The 22181-nt window shown below is 49.5% G+C and overlaps 1 protein-coding gene across 1 annotated transcript in view; it reads left to right on the top strand.

The window, feature by feature from the left end:
- Positions 1 to 11543: 11543 nt before the first annotated feature.
- FAM167A (family with sequence similarity 167, member A) overlaps positions 11544 to 22181 on the top strand; it is an 11997-nt gene continuing 1359 nt past the window's right edge. The window contains exon 1 of the mRNA XM_010002193.1: positions 11544 to 11915. Coding sequence (XP_010000495.1) covers positions 11544 to 11915 — 372 coding nt within the window. The remainder of the gene's footprint in view (positions 11916 to 22181) is intronic.

The raw sequence follows: 22181 nt of genomic DNA, 5'->3' as shown, positions 1-22181 counted from the left end.
AGCTCCAGGGACTGGTACCTTCTGCATCTCTTAGTGCAACAGAAAGGCCTCACTGTATCTGAGGAAAAGAAAACAACATCTGAGCCATAGGAACAGTGTTGGTGTTGCACAGGTTTATTTTGACTAACTACACCCAATCTCAGGTGCCCAGTGCAGGTGGTTGGGGTTAGGGCCTCCTCAGAAGGGTTTTTGTAGAAGACAACCAGATACCCACCACAATTTTTGGGGGTGAAGACAACTGAAATGAGATAAATTCAGGTCAAGAACCACTGCAAACTGATGAAGAGACTTCAGAAGGACATGGATTCAGCCTTTCATTGGTGTCTTATGGCAGCTCATTTGAAATCCATTACACAACTAAAAGAAAAATAAACATTTACAGAAGAGGGAGCGGGTGTTAGTGTATGGTCTGTTACTGTGATGAGACAGATGTCCAGCCTTGGTAGTGACACCTCTGCTAGTAAACTAACCCATGCTAGACCTGGTCTCGGGTCTTGAGGCCAGTGGACCCTGTCTGGTCACTTCTGGGAAATGAAATGCTCGTGGCAATCAAGTCTGGCTGAATCCAACTTGTCTGTCAGGAAGGGGCCCTGGTCTTGCTCACTGCCCATTATAGGAGCCTCCCAGTACCTAAAGAGGACCTACAAGAAATCTGGAGATGAAGTATTGACAAGGGCATGGAGTGATAGGATGAGGGGGAATGGTTTCAAGCTGAAAGAGGGGAGATTTAGAGGAGGCATTGGGAAGAAATTCTTTGCTGTGAGGGTGGTGAGACCCTGGCCCAGGTTTCCCAGAGCAGCTGTGGCTGCCCCATCCCTGGCAGTGCTGAAGGGCAGGTTGGATGGCACAACCCGGGGCGTTGGAACTAGACGATCTTCAAGGTCCCTTCCAACCCAAACCCCTCTGTGATTCTCTGATTCCTGAACCACATTCTGAGATTGCTTGTCCAACATGAAAACCAGCCCAGGGACTGTGTTTCCTCACACTCAGGCCCACTTGGTTCATTGGCACGGACCCAGTTTTTGTTTTGATGAGATGTTGCAGGAAATGTGGAACCACCCGTTTGTTGCTAAGAGCTTAAATGCAGCTGTAGATATGTCAGCTGGATTTAGCATGAAGACAACTGCTCTTCCATCTCCCTGATCCCTCTCCATCAGTAGCAGTGCCAGGAAGGATGGGTGCAAGCTGTTGGGTGACTGCCTGCAGCCCAGCAAGAGCTGATCACCAGACTGCATTTGCAAATGCATATCTGAAATCTGACCAAAAAAAGGGTGCTGGAAAAGCATAAACAAACACCAAAAAAGTAAAAAATAGTGCTTTTACATCAGAAATGTGAAAATGCTGTTCTTTAGAGTCTGCACTGCTGCATCTCACAGGACATCAGCTCCCCCTGGGCTCAGTGCTGTACAGATACAGAATGTAAATTACTGGGGGGGGAGGAGAGGGGGGTATGGGGCATCCCTGGTCTCGTTGGTATTTGAAGGGAGGTGGGAATTCCCAGCCCTGTGATGCAGTTTATAGGGCTCTTGTTGGGATGGCAGAGAGAGGAAAGGGCTATAAATCTCTCTGGGGGAGAGGAGGGATGGTTTAGGCAGGAGAAGGGAAGGGTTAAAAAGAAAAAGAAAAGAGGCTGTGAGGGGGTTTGTCTCACAAAAGCTGAGTGTGGGCAGGGGCCTCCGTGGTTCAGTGTCCATGGCCAGCACTTAACCCTTTGCACCATCGGGTTTGCAAACACAGCCAGTGGTCCTGAGGCACCAGCCATGCAGCAGCTGTAGGTGGGGAGAGATGTGAGCAGTGCTTTTGAGCTCTGTCCCCAGGCTTCTAGGGGTTCACCTTTGGCTCCTGGAGAAGGAAAGAAACTCTCTGTCTCCTGCCTTTGCTTCTGAACCCAAGTCAAGCAGCAGCTGGGGCACGTGCCTCTCTCGGTCCCTCCTTGGGAGCAGTTAAAATGGTTTCCAACCCCTCCTGGGGACATGTGAGAGCAACAGGAGCTTTCCCAGCACACAGGACAGGCACAGGCTGGTTTCTGAGCTGGTTTCTGTCTGGGGACGGATGGTGCCAGCAAGCGGGTACCAGCCACAGTGCCCCGAGGTGCCGCCCCCCCCAGGGCTTCCCAGCAATGCTGATGCAGCCTTGCAAAACTCCCCTCCACACACACGGTGACTCCTGGGCGAGCCGTGGCATCTGGAAAATGTTATCCCAAACCTCTCCCGAGTGCCAGAGCACCCCAGGCTTCTCGGAGAAGGGCTTGTAACTCTCAGCGGCGTGGAACGGGAACAGCCACAGGGACACCAGCCTTGGGAAGAGCCACAGGTTCCTTCGAGGGCACACGAGCATCTCCTGCAAGCTTTTTGGATCCCTGCCCTCAAGTGCATCCTTTCATCCCTCTTGCCCAGGCCCCTCGTCCCTCATTTGGGTGCCGGGACGGGAGGATGCTCAGGACCCAGGCTGCGCAGCTCCTCCCTTTCAGGTCTCTCCAGGGTTCTGGCTCGGTGGGAGGTGGGTTCAGGGCTCGCTGGTGTGAATGAAAGAGAGACAGGAAATCTGGACTGAAAAGCACCAACTGGAATAGCTCGCCTGTCTCCAGGCAACAGGCCCTGACGCAACCGCTGAGGGGGGGAAAAAAAAAAAAGTCCTTTAAATAAAAAAAAAACACACACAGAGAGATTTCTGAAGCGAGACAGGGAGGAGGATGAAACGCTCTCCTGAAGGCACTGGTGACACCAGGGCTGCCAACACCAAGCTGGACACCCGAGGAGTGAGGAGGGAGCCAAGATGTCCGTGAAACCTTCCCTGTGACTCGGTCCGGGGTAAGTTTGTTGCTTGGGGCTCCCCTGGGCACCCTGCTGCACCCGGGGCGGGAGGGCTCTGGGAGGGAACCCCCAGCTCTGTTAGCCCCACAGAAAGGGGGGGCAGCAAGGAGAGCATCAGGGTGATGGGGACCCCAGGCACCGTGAAGTTCAGCACTGGGGTCTGGTGTGCCAGCTACAGGGTAGGGCTGGGGGCTTGCTTTGTGTGTCCCCCCCAGACAGCACCTCCCGCCTTGCCTGAAGCCTCTGGAGATGGCCAGCGTGGTGGCTGCCCTGCTGGGACGGGCTGGAAATCAGGACAGGGTCTGACTTCTCCCTTGCCCTGAGGATTCATGGATTCTGCTGCGAGCTGGGGGCGGCCTGGGGGTGCTCACCGCCCCCAGGAGGGTTTTTCTGCCCTGGGTGAGGGGTAATAGGGAAGAGTCTGGGCCACGTTTCGGGACAATCACCTGTTGCTCCATCTGCCCCCTCCCCGAGATTTGCAGGAGCCCTGGCAGGGTCTGGCGGCTCGTGCAGTGCAGGCATCACGGGGTAAATAAAGCGCGGCGGCTGCACAGGGTGTAGCTACCTTGGATTTCTCAAGCAGGGGAGGCAACCGTGTGCTGAGCAGAGCAGGTTTCCACCTGCTCAGGTCTGGCCCTTGCAGCTCACGTTAACATGGAGGGAGAGAAAAAGAGAGGAGGAAAAAAAAAAATAAAAATAAATCACCAAGAAGTTATTCAGAGCCCTTTAGAACCGCTCGGGGCTAATTGCTAAAATAAAGCTGTCAGCCCACCAGCCTCCCACCAGTGCACCCCAGTGCCCTGCCCACACACCCCCCAAATCACACAGCCTGCACTCTCCCCGGTCCATGCAAACGGACATCTTACCCACAGGGCTGGGGGGACCCCTCCTTATTTTCCCCTGGTGCTCCCTGTACTATTTGGCACTGCCCTTTGGAGCTTCTCTATACCAGGGACCTGGAGGGGGGGGAGGAAGGTGGTAAAATGGATGAAACCCAAGTGCCTTGTTTCCAGTGAGGAGCTGTGCCTGGCTGGTATCACGTTATTTCTGCTTTGTCTGCTCATTCCCAACATCCTATGGACTTCCCACTATTTCAGTGGGAACAAGCTGGTTTTGGCTGCTGTGTGTTTTCTCTCTGCCTGCCATCATTTCAGCACGCTGGGGCTGTCACTGTTGTTTGCGTCTCAGGTTTCCTCTGCTTTCAAAAGCCCATTGCAGTCTTACCTTTGCATGGGGTGGGGTGGTGGGGGGGGTCTGTATGACACACAAAAAGAAACCAGAATGGGAGGGATCCGGCTTCTCCCGGGCTTGCAAAAGCTCCGCAGCCATTAGGTGTTTGCAAAATGTAGCAGAGACACTGCAGGGGGAAAAGAAAAAAATATGAAATCATCATCATAATAATATTAAGCTTCAGAGTAACGTAGCAGTTTGGGGGGAAGGGAGTGAGGAACTGTTTGCAACCGGCTCGCCTTAAATAATTTTGAATAACAAAGTGCAGCTCAGAGCTGGGGGGAGGCAGGTCCGAGGACAGAGGTTTGTCTGATCATTGCTGGGGCAGCCGCCAAGGCGGGTAATTGGCTGGGACAGGGAGCATGGAAAAGGGATTAGGGGATTGCCCGGGGTGGGGGAGGCTGATCCTGCTCCCCCCATCACTATAACTTGGACCCTCAGGGTCTGGAGTGGGAGCTGAGCCTGGAGCTTGTCTCTGCTTGGTGCTGGGCAGATGGAGCCCAGAAAGAGGTTTGTTGTTTTGTTGAGGTTTTTTTTATAAGGAAAATATACCCTTCCAGGCTGCATTTAGGGAAAAATAACTCCCTGTGGCAGCCCCCTGGGATGAAAGCATTTCTCAGCCTGCCCTTGCTCATTCCCAAGGAGTCCCAGCCCTTGGCATTACCCTGGTTGCACGGGAACAGGGTGCCTGCCTGCTCTGTTTGCTCTTTCCTTGCAGAAACGTGGCTGTGCTTGGGGTGGCAGCAGGGAAAACAAGGAGAGGAACAGGCTCTGCCAAGCCACAGGTGCTTTGGGGGCATATCTTAGGACAGGTTTGCATGCCACCTCCAGGTGTAGGTCCCAAGACCTGCTTGGACCCTGGGGCACTGCACAAAGAAGCAGCCCTGGCCCATAATCCATGGCTCCTGTTGCCTCAACAGACTTTTCCAGAAGATGACTTGAGTGGATGGGGTGTCTTCACCAAGAGGTTACAAACTGGCCTTTGCTGCTGCTGCTTAGTCCCTTTCCCTCTTCGTGCAGTTATACCTGGTTTTGGCTGATAGGCTGAGAGCATTGACCCCCTCCAGCTTCCCAGTTTGCAAATGCTTCCCACTCACTGCAAGACTAGTTTGCGGGAATGCCAAACATCTGGCAATGCCCATCTTCCTGCAGGATTTCCACCCGACTGCTGATCAATGGGAGCTAAGCTGGTCTGAAAACAGAGCTGCCAGAATCCATGTAAAGCAGGCAGTGATCTCCATCCTGCTTCCTTGAGAGGAGCATGATTGATTTTGTGCAGGGGAAAAAGGAGGGATAAGCTGTAGCTAGACAGGAAGGGACAGACGTATTTGTTGATTGGAGCAGGTTCTGACTCTATTAGTGATGCTGAAGATTTGGGCAGAAGGATGGGCCAGGTTGAACAGTCACCCTGCTCCAGGTCATACATGAATACAAAGCCCCACTTCTTCCCTCGTTCCCCCCTGCACCTGTGAATCCCATGTCCACATCCAAAGGGCTGCAGCAGCAGGAGGAGCTGCTTCCCTGCTGCTGACCACAGCATCCAAGGTGTCTGAGGTCTTCTGGGGGTTTGTTCGTGGCAGTAAAGGGATAGGAATGTTGAGGTGTACTCAAGACCCCATTAAACTGGATCCTATATCCATATGTCAGCTGACTGCATGGGGCAACTCTGACCATTTCTCCAAACACCTGTAGGGGCATTAAATAATGGATCAACCCCAGGGACAGAACTTGGCTCCCCCCGGGGCTTTTGTTATCTGAGTCTGTGAGTGTGTGAAGGTAGAGTTAATGTGGGCAGCCCTGCAAGGAGGCCTGAAGGCAAAGTCACAAACCTGGACCTGTGCTTGTGTTTATGATACCCAACTTGATCACTTTTGTGCCTTCATCTTGCTCCTGGAAGCAGGACCAAGCTCTCAGCCCACATGAGTGTGGCCAAGAGGTCCCCACAGGCACTATATCCAATGGGAACTGGGGTCTGGGGGCTCTGCCAAGACCACTCCAACCTTGCATGGACAGGCTTTTTCCATCCTGCCCCAACCATGCTGGGCAGGCAGAGTGTTGGACCCTGGTGGTACCGATTTCTGCCCTGAAGGGAGTCCTGGCTTCAGGATTGGGCTCATCTTCAGGCTGCTTCTCCTTCTGGGGGAGGGAGGCTGAAGATCAGGCAGAGAAAGGCATTTGGGAACCAGATCAGTTTTCTGCCAAAGCAGCTTTCAGGTGTTACAGGAAGGGATCAGATGGCTAAATTCTGGGTAATAAAACCCAGGGAGATGAGCTTTCCTCTGAGTCAGTGGGATGACCAGGGGGCAGTTTGCTCTCCATCTCTGTGGGACCATTATGCAGAGCAACGTTGTGCTGCTGGGGGGGCTGTGGCAAGGGACCTTAGGGTGAGAGCCCGAGCTCACACAGCACAGCAGCTCCTCTCCTGAGGTCAATTTGGCATGGGGAAAGGGGTAATTCATGTGCAGCCACCCTGAAAGGGAACCTCCAGGGAGCTGTGATGTCCATGCAGATCTTCAATGCAAATCCCTCCTTCCCTCACCCGAGGCCTCGACATTTCCATTGCCTGGAGGATGCTCAGAAGCCTCCAACCACCACCATGCAGCAGCCTCCCTTACTCCATTGCTATGGCAACCCCCTTGCACAGGTATCTCCTCCTTGCTGCCCTGCTGCCAACCTGCTGAAGACCTCCGGGGTGGTCAACCAGCCCCACCCCATCCCCACCTTTCTGCTGTGCTGAAAAGGAGAGCAAACACAGCTCTCCCTGCACACTCCCCACATCTCTTGTTCCACCTCAGTGTTTCTTCATCTTGATGTTTCAGGCTCAGGGTCCTCCCCACCCACTGGAACCTGTAGAACCTGATGACAGTGTTAGGCGTCGTGATTTACTCCAGGGTTTTCTTCTGTAGGTTCAAGAGGTCTCTAAATGGCCCACATGGTGACCTGTGCAAGCCTTTGGAGCAAATCCCTGCAAACAGTCAGGGAAATCACATCTGTGGCCCTCCAGGGTATCCCTGCACCAATTATAGCCAGAGCATGGGGACCCTGATGAGATGGAGAGACCCAAACATACCACAGGAGAATCTCTGTACATCCTTGAAGATCCTCAGAGTTTTTTTCCTGAAGACCAGTTGCCTGAACTGCTTACTCAAGGAGAGAGAAACTGAGGTATAAAAGGAGCTGAAGTGCTTTTTGAAATTTATTAACAGCTGAACCTCTGCCCTGTCTCACCCATGCCAGAAGTGCCATGTGGGTGCCTCTTCATCCTCCAAAGTGACTTCCCTCAGCCTGGGCTCTGTCTCAAGCTGAGGCTGCTTTTTCTTCTCAGAGGCTAGAAAAGCAGAGTAATGCAGGCTCTTGCAGTCACTGCTGCTCGTCTGCAATAACAAATGGTGTTAGAGCAAGCTGAAGTCCACCAGGAATAGTGAAGGGAGCAGAATTATTTGTTCCCCACACCTCTGTCCTGCCTGTTCTGTTTATTCTGCTTTTCCCCTCTCTTTTCCTTCCTATTTGTCTTTTTTTTTTTTTTTTTTCCCTTTTTTTTTTCTCCTAGACCTCCCCCTCCCAGAGTGTGACCTTCCAAAACACCCTCTGTCTCAAGCTGAGGCTGCTTTTTCTTCTCAGAGGCTAGAAAAGCAGAGTAATGCAGGCTCTTGCAGTCACTGCTGCTCGTCTGCAATAACAAATGGTGTTAGAGCAAGCTGAAGTCCACCAGGAATAGTGAAGGGAGCAGAATTATTTGTTCCCCACACCTCTGTCCTGCCTGTTCTGTTTATTCTGCTTTTCCCCTCTCTTTTCCTTCCTATTTGTCTCTTTTTTTTTTTTTTTTCCCCCTTTTTTCTCTTCTCCTAGACCTCTCACTCCCAGAGTGTGACCTTCCAAAACACCCTGTGTCCTTATTTACAGCCCTTAATTTTCCAGGCCATATCTGTGCTGCTCTGGTCTGGCACGTACAAACCAGCACTGCTCCATGAACGCCTCATGTTCAAAGCTGACCAGGGCACAGAGAGAGATGGGGAAGGTACAGACCTACAAAACTTCTCAGGCATGTTAAAAATCACACAGAGTAAACAGCTGTGCCTAGAATCACTTTGTGCAACCTCCCTTTTGACAGTGAACAGCATCTGAATTTATTGTTATCCACCCTCCATGATGGGAAAGCAAAGCTTTGCTCACACCTATGTAGACATCCCTGTGCCTTCTAGTACTTGCCTCATCCCACCTGGTCTGTCAGGGGATGTTCATATGGGTGTCCTGGTCACATCAGGTAGGGATGTCTGAGGGTGTGTGATGGGGACAGTCTTCTGCATCTGCTTCAGGCTGGGAGGAATGGCCACTGTGGCAAGTTGTGGTGGTACATTGTGCCACTGGACCTGGTTTCTCACAACATAGGACACCCCTTGAGCTTCACCAAGTGTATCTGGTGTGGGAGAGAGCAGGATTTGCATTGCTGGCCTGCAGCCATGCAAAAGCCAAGCCTCAGGGTATGCCAGCTCCCTGAGTCTTGGCATGGTAGGACTTGACACCCCACCCAGCTTGAGAGTCCTGTAATTTCCATCCTGCTCATGTGCTTCTGCCAATCCCTTTGCACTACAGCTCACAGGGTAGGTCAGGTAAGCTGACTTCTCTGAGGGAAATTTAACCCAACAAATAAATTTAAGGGGTTTTTGGTGTCTCGGTGACCTGATGTGTCCTTGTGCCTTCAGGACTGATAGAATTCATGTAAGAGAAGGTGGAAACCCCTGAGCAAAGGGTCTCAGTGAGCAGACCCTCACCTCATTTTAGCACCTGTTACCCCTAACTAGGCAATGCCTAGAGCCAGGCAAGTGTGATAATGAGAACAAGTCAAGGGTTAATCAATTAAATTCCCACACATGGGCTGGCCTAGGGGGAAACTGAGCCTGAGAGACTTGGGGATTTGAGCCAGAGGCCAGGATTGTTCCTGGGAATTGTGTAGCTCTCAGGCAGCAAACAGGTTTGTATTACAGCCTCACACACAGACATTTTTCTCACGCTTACCTCTTTCAGTTCTCCTTTTCTACAGCAGGTATTTGACCCAGGTCCAAGGTATTGATAGGAAATTAGAGGCTGCTCCTTTCTGTTCTTTTTTTAACTTGGTCAGGCTGGGCAACAAACCTGCCTGTTTAGGGGTGTCCCCATAGACTGAAGGAGAAGTTTCATGTTGCACCTGGGAGGAGGTGAAGGATGGGTTGGATTGAAGCTGCTTTTAGGGGAGGAAAATAAAATCCCTCCACAGCTTCTGGGAGGTGGTGACGGAGGGAGAGAGAGCGAAGGGGATGCTCCAAACTGCTGTTATGCTTTCATGGCCTGATGCTGTCAATGCTAACTGAGTATTTACACCCAAGGCTCACAGAGCAAGGGTGTTTTCCATCCTGAGGATTTTGTAGGTGCTGAAGACAAAAGACAAAGGAGTTTGTGGGGGCTCTGCTTTGTAGCTGTGGCATTCAGAAAAGTTAGCTTAACAATAAAAATATTATCTCTCTTAGGGGTTACCAAGTTTTAAACTAAAAGAGGGTAGATTTAGACTAGATCTAAGGAAGAAATCGTTTACACTGAGGGTGATGAAACACTGGCACAGGTTGCCCAGAGAAGCTCTGGATGCCCCATCCCTGGAAACATTCCAGGTCAGGTTGGACAGGGCCCTGAGCAACCTGATGTAGTTGAAGATGTCCCTGCTAACTGCAGGAGGTTTGGACTGCATGACCTTTAAAGGTCCCTTCCCACCCAAACCATCCTGTGATTCGATGATTCTAAATCCAGTGTGGAGTTGCAACAGACTCCATTGGGCTGCTGCCTTTGGCCACCCCTAGCAATCTCCATCTCAATGGACAGGAAAAAATTCACAGGAGAGATCTTTACAGTCTTTAGGTGTTTATTGATTTTGGCAGGCTAGAGCTGGAGGCAAGTGAAACTCATCAACATGCCCTCAGCTCTGCAGAGCATCCCTACAAGAGCTGGTGCAGGACCTGACCCTCTGACAAGGCAGCCCTCTGCTTTCCCCTCCCTATGATTTAATTTTCCACAGAAGATGGAAAATTGTTGCTGCTCCAGGCATGAGAACTGTTGGCTTCAACCTGATCTAGTATCTGTGTTTGCTCCCGCTCACCATAAAACTCTCATTAACATAAATAGGAGCAGGAACAAGACCACAACATGACTAATTCTCCACCCCCAGACTGTCTGTGTGTACATTATTGACTCCTCCTTCAGCCCATGTGCCTGCACACAATTGTGGGATAAATCTTGCTCTGTGTTGGTGTTTATTTTGAATTGAATCCTCCTCCTGAAAAAATTGGAGAGGCATAATTATGGCCTGGATTTCAGAGTTACACACATCTTTGTGGGCACAAATAGCAGGGAAAAGAATGGCTCAGTAGCTCATATCACCATGGTTTAGTGCATCCAGCTAGAAAGCTGCAAAGGTCCTGTCTGGTCTTTCTGGGCTTGTTACCAGGCAGGCAAAAAAAGTATTTTGTTTTCTGTTCAACGTGTAGATGAGAGCTCTGGATCTATTCCTGGCTCAGTCATAGATGAGCATATGACCTTGAGAAAGTCTCTTATCTGATCCTACCAGAAAATGCATGCAGAAGCTGCCTGAGCTTAACTCTTGCAGAGTTGTTTGAGTCCTGTGTCCCAAGTTTTGGTAAAACCAGCCAGGGGTAGACTTTATCTGAGTCTACATGAAGTGGCAGGAGGAGGAGCTGGGAGGAAGCTCCTGGCTCCTCTGTGCTAGCCCTTCACCAATGTGTTTTCAGGGGGATGACTGGGTCTCTCTTCCTAATAGGCAGACTGGACATGGCCAGTGATGGAAACCACAATGCCAAGTCTCTCTGAGTGGTGACATCTGAACCCAAACTGTGCCCTCATGCCAGCTGCTCCCACGCTTGGCCAGGGACCATGCTTCTGGGTATTTTTTGGGTTGTCTTATCTCACCCAACCCTGCTTTGCCCAAGTGGAAAGATGTAAGATTACCAGCCAGGAAATCAGCAACCAAAACACACATAAACACTTCGACCCCCAGGGCTGTGTGATACAGTTCCAGAGGGGCTGTGAACCTCTCCCAGACTCCTTGGCAACCCTTTCATGGCCCCTTGAGTTACGACTGGAGATGCAGGTAACCAGAGCCTCCCTAAAAGTCAGAACCTGCCTGTTCCTGCCCCAAAAGCAGTCAGATGGCTGAGGTGAGGTAACGCTCCCCAGGAGCACCTTGGCACTGTGCCTCTCCCTCCCTCCGCTGCAGCAAGAGCCATCTCTCCCTTCTCCCTCCCTTTTCCCTCACAAACTGGAATCCAACCCTCTGCTTTTCTTCCAGGCATTCGTCCAGGGCCAGTGCAGTGCTGGAGCAAGAGCCACCACCACTGCAGCTCTCCTCGGAGGGGCTGTGTTTGTTGCACCACGGGAGCTGGTCCCGCCCTGAGGGTTTCCCACCTCCACCCCTGGTCCTGTGCAGCACACCTCTATGCTGTTTGACTTCCAGAAGAGATGTCTCTACCCAAAATCCAAATAGAAGAGGCACTGGACAGCCTGGATGGCAGCTCTGGAGGTGCTGCTCCTCCTGATGACCACCTGAGGAGCCTCAAGGCATTGACAGAGAAGCTGAGACTGGAGACCAGGCGTCCATCCTACTTGGAGTGGAAGGCAAAGCTGGAGGAGCAGGCATGGAAGAGCCCTCAGCCTGCAGGAGTGGAGGAAGTGATCGAGGACAAAAAGACCACTGGGGAGACTGTTCCCTTGAGGAAGGTGCAGCTGCATCTCAATGGAAGCTCTGTCCAGGACAAGGTGACTCTTACCTCAGGGAGAATAAGTGGCTTTGAGAGCATTGATGAAGCTTTGACGTGGCTCAGGAAGGAACTGGTAAGTGGTTTGCTCTCCCTGTTAGGTGTCACTCTTTTTTCAAGGGGCGTAAGGGGGAAAAGAACAAGGAAACAAGCTTGCAGCCCCAGGTGGAAAGGCAAGAATCAATCCTGGCATTTTTTGTATCTGGTGGAATCAGGAGCAACCCAGGGAAGGGAAAAGGCAAATGTCAGAGTACCCATAGCCTCAGGGAAGGAACTGCGACCATCCCCTGCTAGAATCCAACAGATCAGGGGATATAAGGTATCTTGCACTGACTAGGACTTTTAACAGTTTCTCCCCACCCCCCCCCTCCCCACCCCGCTTCCCCCCCCCCCCCCTCCCCACCCCGCTTCTCTAATTATAATTCAGCACTCAGGTGAACACAGCAGGCATGAGCACACCATGAAAACGTGGGCACTGCTGGTGCAGTTGCCCTTCTCAGATGGCATCACAAAGGGATGCTTCGTCAGGGCTGTGGGAAGGAAGAGTGATTAGACCCATCCCCTGGATCTGCCCTTGCAGCTTGTGGCTGTTGGTGGTTTCAGATCTCCCCCAGCAGGAGGTTCTATGCTGACCACTTGTGTTTGTGTTTCTCTTAATTCTCTTTTTTTCAATTTTTTAATGCTTAACTCCTGAGTCTCTGTATGGTCTCGTGGTAACCTGCTTCCCTCAGGTAATTTCTGCAGGGTGAGGCCAAGTGCTTCCTTCTGTTTCAAATCGTTGTGGAAACCCCTTGTTCTGGCTGTGAAATCTCTAATGAACCATGCTCCCTTTTCTGCTGTGTGTGTGATGTCAGGACCTTGTCTCAGACCCCTCCTCATGCAGCTCTTGCAGGTTTAGCATCTGTTGGCTCCTGCCTTGTTAGAAGCATTTCTGTCCTCCTCCCATCCCAGCCTTCAGCCCTGTCTTGCACATACGTTTATTTTTGGCAGTTACGAGCTGGTAGTTTCACAGAGAGGAAGACAAGACAAAAATACTACTCTTATGCTAAGAAAATACACAGAGCGTGGGCACTGGCAGCTCATCTTTCATGTGTTGTGCTGTTATTATGTTCTTTGGCACAAATTTGGCCTGGGTAAACTAGTACTGACCTAAGCAGCTTCCACCCCAGCTCAGGAGTTAGCACAGCCTGGGGATAATTCCCAAGAGGAAGTGTGGATGAAATACACCTTTTTGGAGGCCACAGGAGGCCAACAGGATGGACATGACTGCACCAGGGCAGCCGTGTTCAAGGCTGGAGAATGGTCCCCAGTGCTCTTCAAAAATGTAGAAGCAAGCAGATACCAAGACCACACTTGCAGTGGTCCTTCCCTTCTCCTCAGTGGAATGAAAAACCTTTATTCTTTGGCCCACATGGCTGGAAACTACTCCCCTCATGTGGCCTTGTTTCTGTTGCCTAATGGGAAGTTTGCCAGTGAGTCCCACCAGCATCTGCAACTGTATCGACAGCAGAAACATTTGCAAGAGGGTCCCAGGGGGCTGGGACAGAAATTACAGTTCAGATGCACTTGTGAAAATGTTGCTGTGCAAATAATCTGCTTTTGATAAACACTGGAAGCTTTTGGGGAAAACTTCTGATGCAAAACAACAAATAGGTGCTAAACTTTTCTCTGCAAATTATTTGCTTCCGATAATCTTTATTTTCAACACGTTGTTGTTCTTGCTGTATTGCCCCAGCTAGACTGATCCCTAGAGAAGTTACGTTTTGGTGGTTGAGATGTTTCTCAGGCCCGTGGCTTTCATGAGGCAGGTACAGTGTTTTCAGGACCCCAGAACTATTAGGAAGAGCTTTGAGCTGACCTCCTAAAATCACTGTGTGCTCTGAAGAGTCTCGGCTCCAGATCTGAGACCTGAATCTGAGTCCATGCTTGCAACTGTGAAGCAGTCTTAAATTCAAAGTGCCCTTGATGTAAACCCCACATATCAAGATGCCTGAAGACAGTAAGAAGGAGATTTTCCCTCTCAGAGCCCCAGATTTTAAAAGAATTGGTTTGTTCTTTCAGTTTCTGCCCATGGTGGAAGTATCAATTGTCTCGGAGTCTGATTCTACCCTTTAGTCTGGGGTGTGGTATGTAAACCACCATCTGTCAAAAACTAAAAGTTTAAATCAAAGAAGAAAAAGGGCAAAGCAAACCCTAATTGTTCCTCACTTTCTATTTTCCTGCCTCTCAATTATACCAGTCTTTGCTGGTTCTGGACATGACTCATATAATTTAGAACAATTTCCCCAAAAGAGAGAGTGTGTATTTGACTGACCACACAGTTAAACTGTGATGTTGGAGTCACTGTTGTTGGGCAAGAGCTGCCAACAAACAGTGAGAACACAGTGAGGCCATCACATCACAGGATGCTGGAACAGAAAAATGCATTTCACATTACATTTCAAGGGTGAAACCCAGTTTCTTTTCAAATAAAGGAACAAGATTCCACACAGCCCAACACAGCCAGAATTTTTCCTTCCTTATCCCCACATTGTGATAATAAAGCAAATTAGAAAGATTAAGAGGTTATAGAATGGTTTGGGTTGGAACGTATCTTAAAGATCCCCTAGTTCCAACCCTCCTATAGTTATATCTAAATCTATGTATTTCTTTAAGAGAGAAGCAGAGGCCAGAAAAGGGGGCATCCCTCAGACAACACCTTGCTCCAGGCAGCCAGGCAGGGGACAGCACCCCAAACCTTGGGTAAGGTAACTCTAAGTGGGAAATTGATCTTTCTGCTCTGATTCAATGTAGGGGAACAGAGACCTGGGAGCACCACACAGCCCCAAACAAGCACAGATTATCTCAGGCAGCTTTCTGGAGATGAAAGTACTGTGTTCAGCTCTGAGACCTCCAACATAAGGACATGGAGCTGTGGCAACTTCCTTTGTTATAGAGATGGGCTGAGGCAGTTGAGGTTGTTCAGTGTGGGTGAAGAAACGGGTCCAGGGAGACCTTAGAGCATCTTCCAGGACCTGAAGGAGCTACAGGAAAGCTGGGGAGGAACTTTTGACAAGGGCATGGAGTTATAGCATGAGAGGGAATGGTTTCAAACTGAAAGAGGGGTGATTTAGATCACAGAATCACAGAATCACAGAATTTTTTGAGTTGGAAGAGACCTTAAAGATCATCAAGTTCCAACTCCCCTGCATGGGCAGGGACACCTCCCACTAGAACAGGCTGCTCAGAGCCCCATCCAACCTGGCCTTGAGCACCTCCAGGGATGGAGCCCCCACAACATCCCTGGGCAGCCTGTTCTAGTGTCTCACCACCCTTACACTGAAGAATTTACACCTGATCTCTAACCTAAATCTCTCTTCTTTCAATTTAAAACCATTAGCCCTTGTCCTCTCACTGCAAGCCCCTGTAAAAAGACCCTCCCCAGCTTTCCTGTAGCCCATTCAGGTACTGGAAGGTCTCTATGAGGTCCCCCTGCAGCCATCTCTTCTTCAGACTGAACAAACCCAACTGTCTCAGCCTGTCCTCATAACAGAGGTGCTCCAGGCCTCTGACAGACAAGCTATTAGGAAGAAATTCTTTGCTGTGAGGGTGGTGAGACACTGGCCCAGGTTGTCCAGAGCAGCTGTGGCTGCCCCATCCCTGGAAGTGTTCACAGGTTGGATGGGGCTGGGAATAACCTGGTCTAGTGGGAGGTGTCCCTGCCCATGGCAGGGAACCGTTGGGAATAGTTGCTCTTTAAGGTCCCTTCCAACACAAACCAATCTGTGATTCAAAAATGATCCAGTAGTCATAACGGGTGAAATCAGCTTCTTCCTGCTGCAGGATAGATCCTCCCCCACTTCTCACAGTCCCTCAAGAGAAGTCAGTTTAGGGTACGTAGGAGTAGTCTGTCCAGTGGAAAGGCAAAAGCTGTTGTACAAGAAGATTTTGATCCAGGAAAGCAGTAGAGCAGCCCATGCCCTTACTGAATGACATGCAATGAGGTGGGGTGTGAAGCTCCATCCCTCACACTGTGCAACCCTCCTCCCAGCTACCAGTGGGTTTTGGCTGGGTTGTTTCAAAAGCATGGCCCCAGCATGGCTTGGCTTGTACCAGTCAGCACCCTGCCAGTTAGAGCTGCAGGAGTTTGCACATGCTGGGGACTATTCTCAACATGCAACTTGTACAGGACCACCCAGCTTTGGAATTAACTCTATCCCGGCCAAAACAAGCAGAGGCAACAAAGTGAATTTAGTAGTATGTGTATGTCCAAACCTCTCCTTGGCTACAGTGCTACAGAATGGCCATGCCATGGGATAGTTGTTTGGTCAAATGATGGTCCAGGAGTGCCCAGCTTTAAAATTGAAGTTCCCAGTAAAATCTGAAGAATTACACCCAGTCCACACAAAAAGGATCATGAAGTGCCTCTGTGCCTCTGTGCGCTGGTTCAGCTTCAGCCAGGTTCAGGCTCCTCATGTTCAGAAGTGAAGGACAAACCCAAGGTCTTAATGTCCATCTGCTGTTCTTGGTCCTTCACCCCATGTGACCTGTCCCAGGCCCTGGTTCTGCACGTTCAGCCCTGAGCCTTGGTGTTTAGGACTGACATATGCCCACCAAGCTCTCGCCAGCCACGGCAGCTGGGACCTGCTGAGAATCTGGCCCGGGGATGCTGTTTTATTCAGACATGCAAACTCCTGCCCTTGTTTTTTTGTGCTGAAAAGTTCTGTGTAGGTGTTTGAGCAAATTGCAGCACTCAGCATGTGCTGAACTGCCCCAGGGCTGGAACACTTCCCTCCCCAGCTCCTCCTGCCTCTTCATTGCCCTCCTGTTTGCCTTTGTGCTGTCAAGCGTGGCTGCTCCTCACCTATGCTGAAAGTAAGGCCATTACCAGCCAGGGGATGGTGACAGACCCAAGGATCACAGTGGTCAGACTGTGATTTCCTCTTTAAACAGTCTAAAATTAGGCCCTCAAAGTCTTCTTCCTCCTAAAAGTGTTTAAATTAGAAAACTCTGCTATGAATTGGAACATCTTCGGATAAGTCTGACTTTGTCCCAATAGGAAGATATTTTCCATGTCACATTCACCAATCTTTGGCACTGAAATGTGAGATGCCTGAACCAGAATGCAGGAAAAGATTCTTGAAGAGGGACACAGTCTGACAGTAAAGCACCTACACTCTGTTGGTCAGACATTCATTATTAAATATTATTAATTAATAATTATTAAATGTCATCTGTTTGGGATACTGATATTGGCTGAACAAGTACCTAAGTCAATTTAAAAAACAATGTGGCACCAAAACATTGTTGACATGAACCTCGTTGCACATTGCTCTGTGGTTGTTGGGAGGTGGAGATAAGGAGAAGGAGTTTACAGCATGGATATAGTGGTGGAGACTGGCTTGTCTTGGGAGTTCTATGCTACGTAGCAGGTCCAAGAAGGGTTTGTCTGCATTTGTGTTTAAAGCAATGAGAGAACAGAGGCACCAGAGCAAGGTCATCTCTACTGTTAAATTATTAGATCAGGGACACAATTTAGGAGTTATCCTAAGGATAACAGAACAGGACTGTCCCCAAAGGACATTCACCCTGTTGTGGAGAGAAAGTTTCATGGGGTGGATGTGGGTTCATGCACATAGCAGAGATGGAGCTGCAGAAACATCTGAGAAATGATGTGCTCTTCTCCTATGTAAGCCCACACTTCACCCCACTGAGATGTTCCTTAGTTCAACTCACCTAGATGTCAAGCTGTCAGGCCTTTTCTCAGGCAGTGGTCTTTCTCCTAAGTGCAGCATTCCCAATCCTGGAAGCATTTTAGCACCCCTTAATTTAACAAAAAAAACCACAGAGGTAGCTGGTTTTAGGAACAATAATCTGATAAATTCTGGGGGACTCTGCACAGACTAAACTCAACACTGAAGAAGGTTTGGGACCCACATCAGGCTCTACAGGTGTCAGCTGGACTTTGGTGGTGGGTAACTCCCAGGCACTGCAGAAAATCAGATACCTTGTTTGGGGCTGTGGGTTGCACCACAAGGGCATGAGCATCCAAAATTAACCACAACAGGGTGTCATCTGAACACCTTTGAAGATGAAGCCTCAAACTAAAGCATAGACTTAACTGACTTATCTGAAGTGTTTGGCAAGGGTCTGACTGACTAATCAGCCTGTGCTTTGTTTTATGTTTGAATCCGCTTAGTTAGGAAAGCACCAGTTTAAACTTCTTTTGATCTTTTGGAAATCATAGAATCATAGAATTGTTTTGGTTGGAAAAGATCTTCAAGAGCATCAAGTCCAACTGTTAACCTAACACTGTCAAGTCCACCACTAGGTTTTAGGAACAATAATCTGATAAATTCTGGGGGACTCTGCACAGACTAAACTCAACACTGAAGAAGGTTTGGGACCCACATCAGGCTCTACAGGTGTCAGCTGGACTTTGGTGGTGGGTAACTCCCAGGCACTGCAGAAAATCAGATACCTTGTTTGGGGCTGTGGGTTGCACCACAAGGGCATGAGCATCCAAAATTAACCACAACAGGGTGTCATCTGAACACCTTTGAAGATGAAGCCTCAAACTAAAGCATAGACTTAACTGACTTATCTGAAGTGTTTGGCAAGGGTCTGACTGACTAATCAGCCTGTGCTTTGTTTTATGTTTGAATCCGCTTAGTTAGGAAAGCACCAGTTTAAACTTCTTTTGATCTTTTGGAAATCATAGAATCATAGAATTGTTTTGGTTGGAAAAGATCTTCAAGAGCATCAAGTCCAACTGTTAACCTAACACTGTCAAGTCCACCACTAAACCATGTCCCTCAGCACCACATCTACAATTAAAATAAAAAGGACCAGCACCATGGGAGTAGCCACTTCTCTGCAGCCCATTACCCTGGGCTTCATGGACCACAGACTGGGAGGCTATCCATGGGACACTTCACTTTTGGGAAGAGGTCCCAAGGAGTTTCACACCTCCATGCCATGAAGCTCTCTCTGCAGATACAACCCCCTGTTGCATTGCAGGGAGATGGACCACTGGCAAAGGTAACATTATTGGTCTTCCTCTCAGTGACCATATGTTTAAGGCAAACTTGAGGGCAAGTTGAGCTACTAAGCCACCTAAACTGGACAGTTGGCAAGATGCATCCAAAACTTTCTCTCACTCCCCCATATTAGACACCATATGGAGACTTTGAGGCAAAAATCCAAACAGAATATCCTTCCAGGGTTTGAGCCTCTGTGGTCCAGGTTTGTGATTCAGCCTAGAAGCTGCAGTAGCTGTGCCAGGAAGGACCTGGGTTTGGGTCCCTCTCCCTCTGCAGGAAGTTCAAACCAGCATCTTGTCCACCCCAGCAGCATGTTCTAGCCATGCAGATGAAAGGCACCTTCTTGCCTGCTAGAGTTGGGCAGTTTGTGTGAGCAAGACATACCTGAGGCTGTTCCTGCATTTGACACGTGAGGCTTGAAGGAAGTAAAATACTAATCTTCTGGTGGGTGCTACCTGTGGGGTTTCTCTAGGACATTACACAGGGTGTGGGCTCATGATGTTGTCCCACACAGACAAACTGGTGCATGGGGGTACTTTGCAGTGACTTGCCCTGTGTAAGCAGAAAACCCACAGCATCCAATGATGTGGCCCCTGTAGTCCTGTTATTTCTTTCCAGGGAGTTTTGTGGACCTTTGATGACCCTACTATGCTGCTTTTAAAAAGAGATCACTGACCATTTCTAATGATGGTTAGGTCCTCAGTGTGTCACAGAGTGAATGTATCTATTACTCAGGACAAACCCCTCGGAAAGGGAAGAAGAATGAGGGTTTCTAGGTTCTGACCCAAATTCTGCCAATATTGAGTGGCTTTGACCAAGGCAAGTTTTGAAGGGACAAGTCCATGGAGAGAGGACAGGCTGTGTACATCTTGAGCCAAGCTGGAGGGAGAAGCAGGAAGAGCAATGCCCTGCAGAGCAGCCCACCCTTCCTACCCACAATGGAGCCTTTCATGCCCTGCTCCCCACCCAGTCATCCACAACAGACCTGTCTAAATGGGAGCTGTCACCACACAAAGTGCTCCTGAGACCTCAGGAAGCCAAGGTGAGCTCCCAGGGGATGGAAGAAATGACAGTCTTCAGACCCCGTGACATCTCCTCATTGCACACATCATCCTTTAGTCCTTCATTGCTGGGCTTTGTTCCTCTCCCATCCACCTTTCCTTCCTGGAGAACAGGAGATGGCTTTATCCCCCTGGGACAGCCTTGGCTGATGGTGCACATATGGCAGTCACTGCTGCTTCTCTGTTCAGCCCCAGAACACAGGCAGGTGTGCTGTGTCCAAGATGATGTCAAAGCCTTGGTGATCAATGTAGACGGGTGGTGCGTTTGCCCAGTGCCACGTGGCCCTCACCACACAGATGGGCCAGGAGGCCCTGTGGCTGGCTTGGTAAATGAGGGGGTCTGCAGGTCTCATGGAGGGAAGGAAGGGGACTGGACACTGAGCACCTGAAGGACACGTCCTATAGGATTCCAGCTTGCACAAAAGCAAGACAGCTTCCTCCAAAGAAAGGGAAAGCCAGAACTGGCCAAAAAGTTGGCTTGTAGGGATAAAACAGCAATCTCCAAGTAACATCCCTCTTTGCAAATGCCTTGTTATTAATTTAAAACTCTTTTAGGTCTTGGTTCTTTAATCTCACATTTCTCAAAGCATTTAATGAAAGCATTTGTTGACATTTCTTATGTAGCTTGATGAACTGACAAGAAAGAACAACCAAGGGTCAGTTCAATAACACCCACGATTGCCTTCCTGATAAAATATCAAGTCTCAGCATTTGTTGTGAAGTAGGGAAAAGTATCAAGAAAATTAATATCTTTTCACTGCAACTCACATGGGAGAAGAAAAACCTGCTGAGTGGCATTGCTCTGCTGGGGGCACAGCAGATCTGAGATCTGCAAGGAAATGATGTTTTTTTCAAAGAAGGTAAAAGGCCACAATGCTGCCAAATTTCAGGAGAGAAAGATTCGTTCTGAGATTTGTAGAAACATGACTTAATCCTCTCCAGGCAGCCAAGCTGGAGTCCAGGTGCTGGCTGAGAGCACCAAGCAAAGGTTCTCCAGGGTGCCCTGATGGTGCAGGAATGAGAAAAGCTTTTCTTGGCTAGGATTAATTTTCCTTATGCTCATGTCAGCTCTCGGTTTAGGCTTTGAGCTCAGGATTGCAAAGGGCTTCCTGACTGCTGCAGAGAAGGAGCTGGAGCTGAGCCAGGCTTCCCTCCCAACCCTTCAGCCTTCTAAGGTGGCTGCTTCACTTTGCTGTGAGACTGACAATGCTGTAAAGGGGCAATTCCAAAGTCTGTGGAGGCTTTGTCTGGAGGAGGGGGGCTGTGTCACAAGCTAGAGCAACCCCAAGGCTGCTCTGGTTGACTGTCTTGCTGCAGGTGCCCAGGTATCAGAAAGGTCTCTTGTAGAAATACCAGGGCCACCTGCTGAGCCTCTTGAGGGGAATTTTCCTTCCTCCTTTTCCTTCTGCAGTTTTGTTTATGAGCCACCAGACCAGGAATAAATTCAATCCCCACCCCCAGAGCTACATCTCTACTTGTAAACTAAACAGCTCGTTCTCAGGCCTGGAAGCCAACTAGTATGGTCTGACCACAGCCATGCTGTTAAAATCCAGACAAGGTGGCTGTATCCCAAATACTTACTGAGGATAGATCCCACTGTGTTCACTCCTGAAGAGAGCCTTTGAGGAATTGTTTAGGACTGTGAGCACTGGCCTCAGCACAAAGGATGCAAGGACACTGCTCACAATCAAGTGGAGAGACTTTCATACAATCATATAATGGTTTGTGTTGGAAGGGACCTTAGGGGTTGACCTTCTGCAAAGCAGCTCGGAGGAGAAGGATCTTGAAATCCTAGTAGACAATAAGTGAGCCAGCATTTTGTCCTTGTGGCCAAGAAGGCCAATAGGAAGCATCAGGAAGACTGTGGCCAATAGGTTGAAGAAGGTCATCCTCTTCCTCTACTCTGTCCTGGCAAGGCCATGTCTGGAATATTGTGTTCAGTTCTGGGTTCCTCAGTTCGAGTGAGAAAGGGAACTACTGGAGAAAGTCCAGCTGGAGAGGGCAACAAAGATGACTGGTGGATTGGAGCATCTCTCTTATGAGGAAAGGTTGAGAGAGCTGGTACTGTCTAGGCTGGAGAGGAGAAGGCTGAGAGGAGACCTTGTTAATGTCTATAAATAACTTATGCAGCTGGAGATGAGCTCAGGGCATCATTTCATGCACCGAGAAGTCAGTGAGGACAGGACTTACCCAGGGAGCCATTAGGAGGAGCAAAACCCCAAACAAAACAATATCAGGAGCCTGGGTGCCAAGGGACTC

This window comes from Chaetura pelagica, unplaced genomic scaffold (genome assembly GCF_000747805.2).
Source record: "Chaetura pelagica isolate M959 unplaced genomic scaffold, ChaPel_1.0 scaffold107, whole genome shotgun sequence".
Lineage (NCBI taxonomy): Eukaryota > Metazoa > Chordata > Aves > Apodiformes > Apodidae > Chaetura > Chaetura pelagica.
This window is presented reverse-complemented; position numbering and strand designations above follow the sequence as displayed.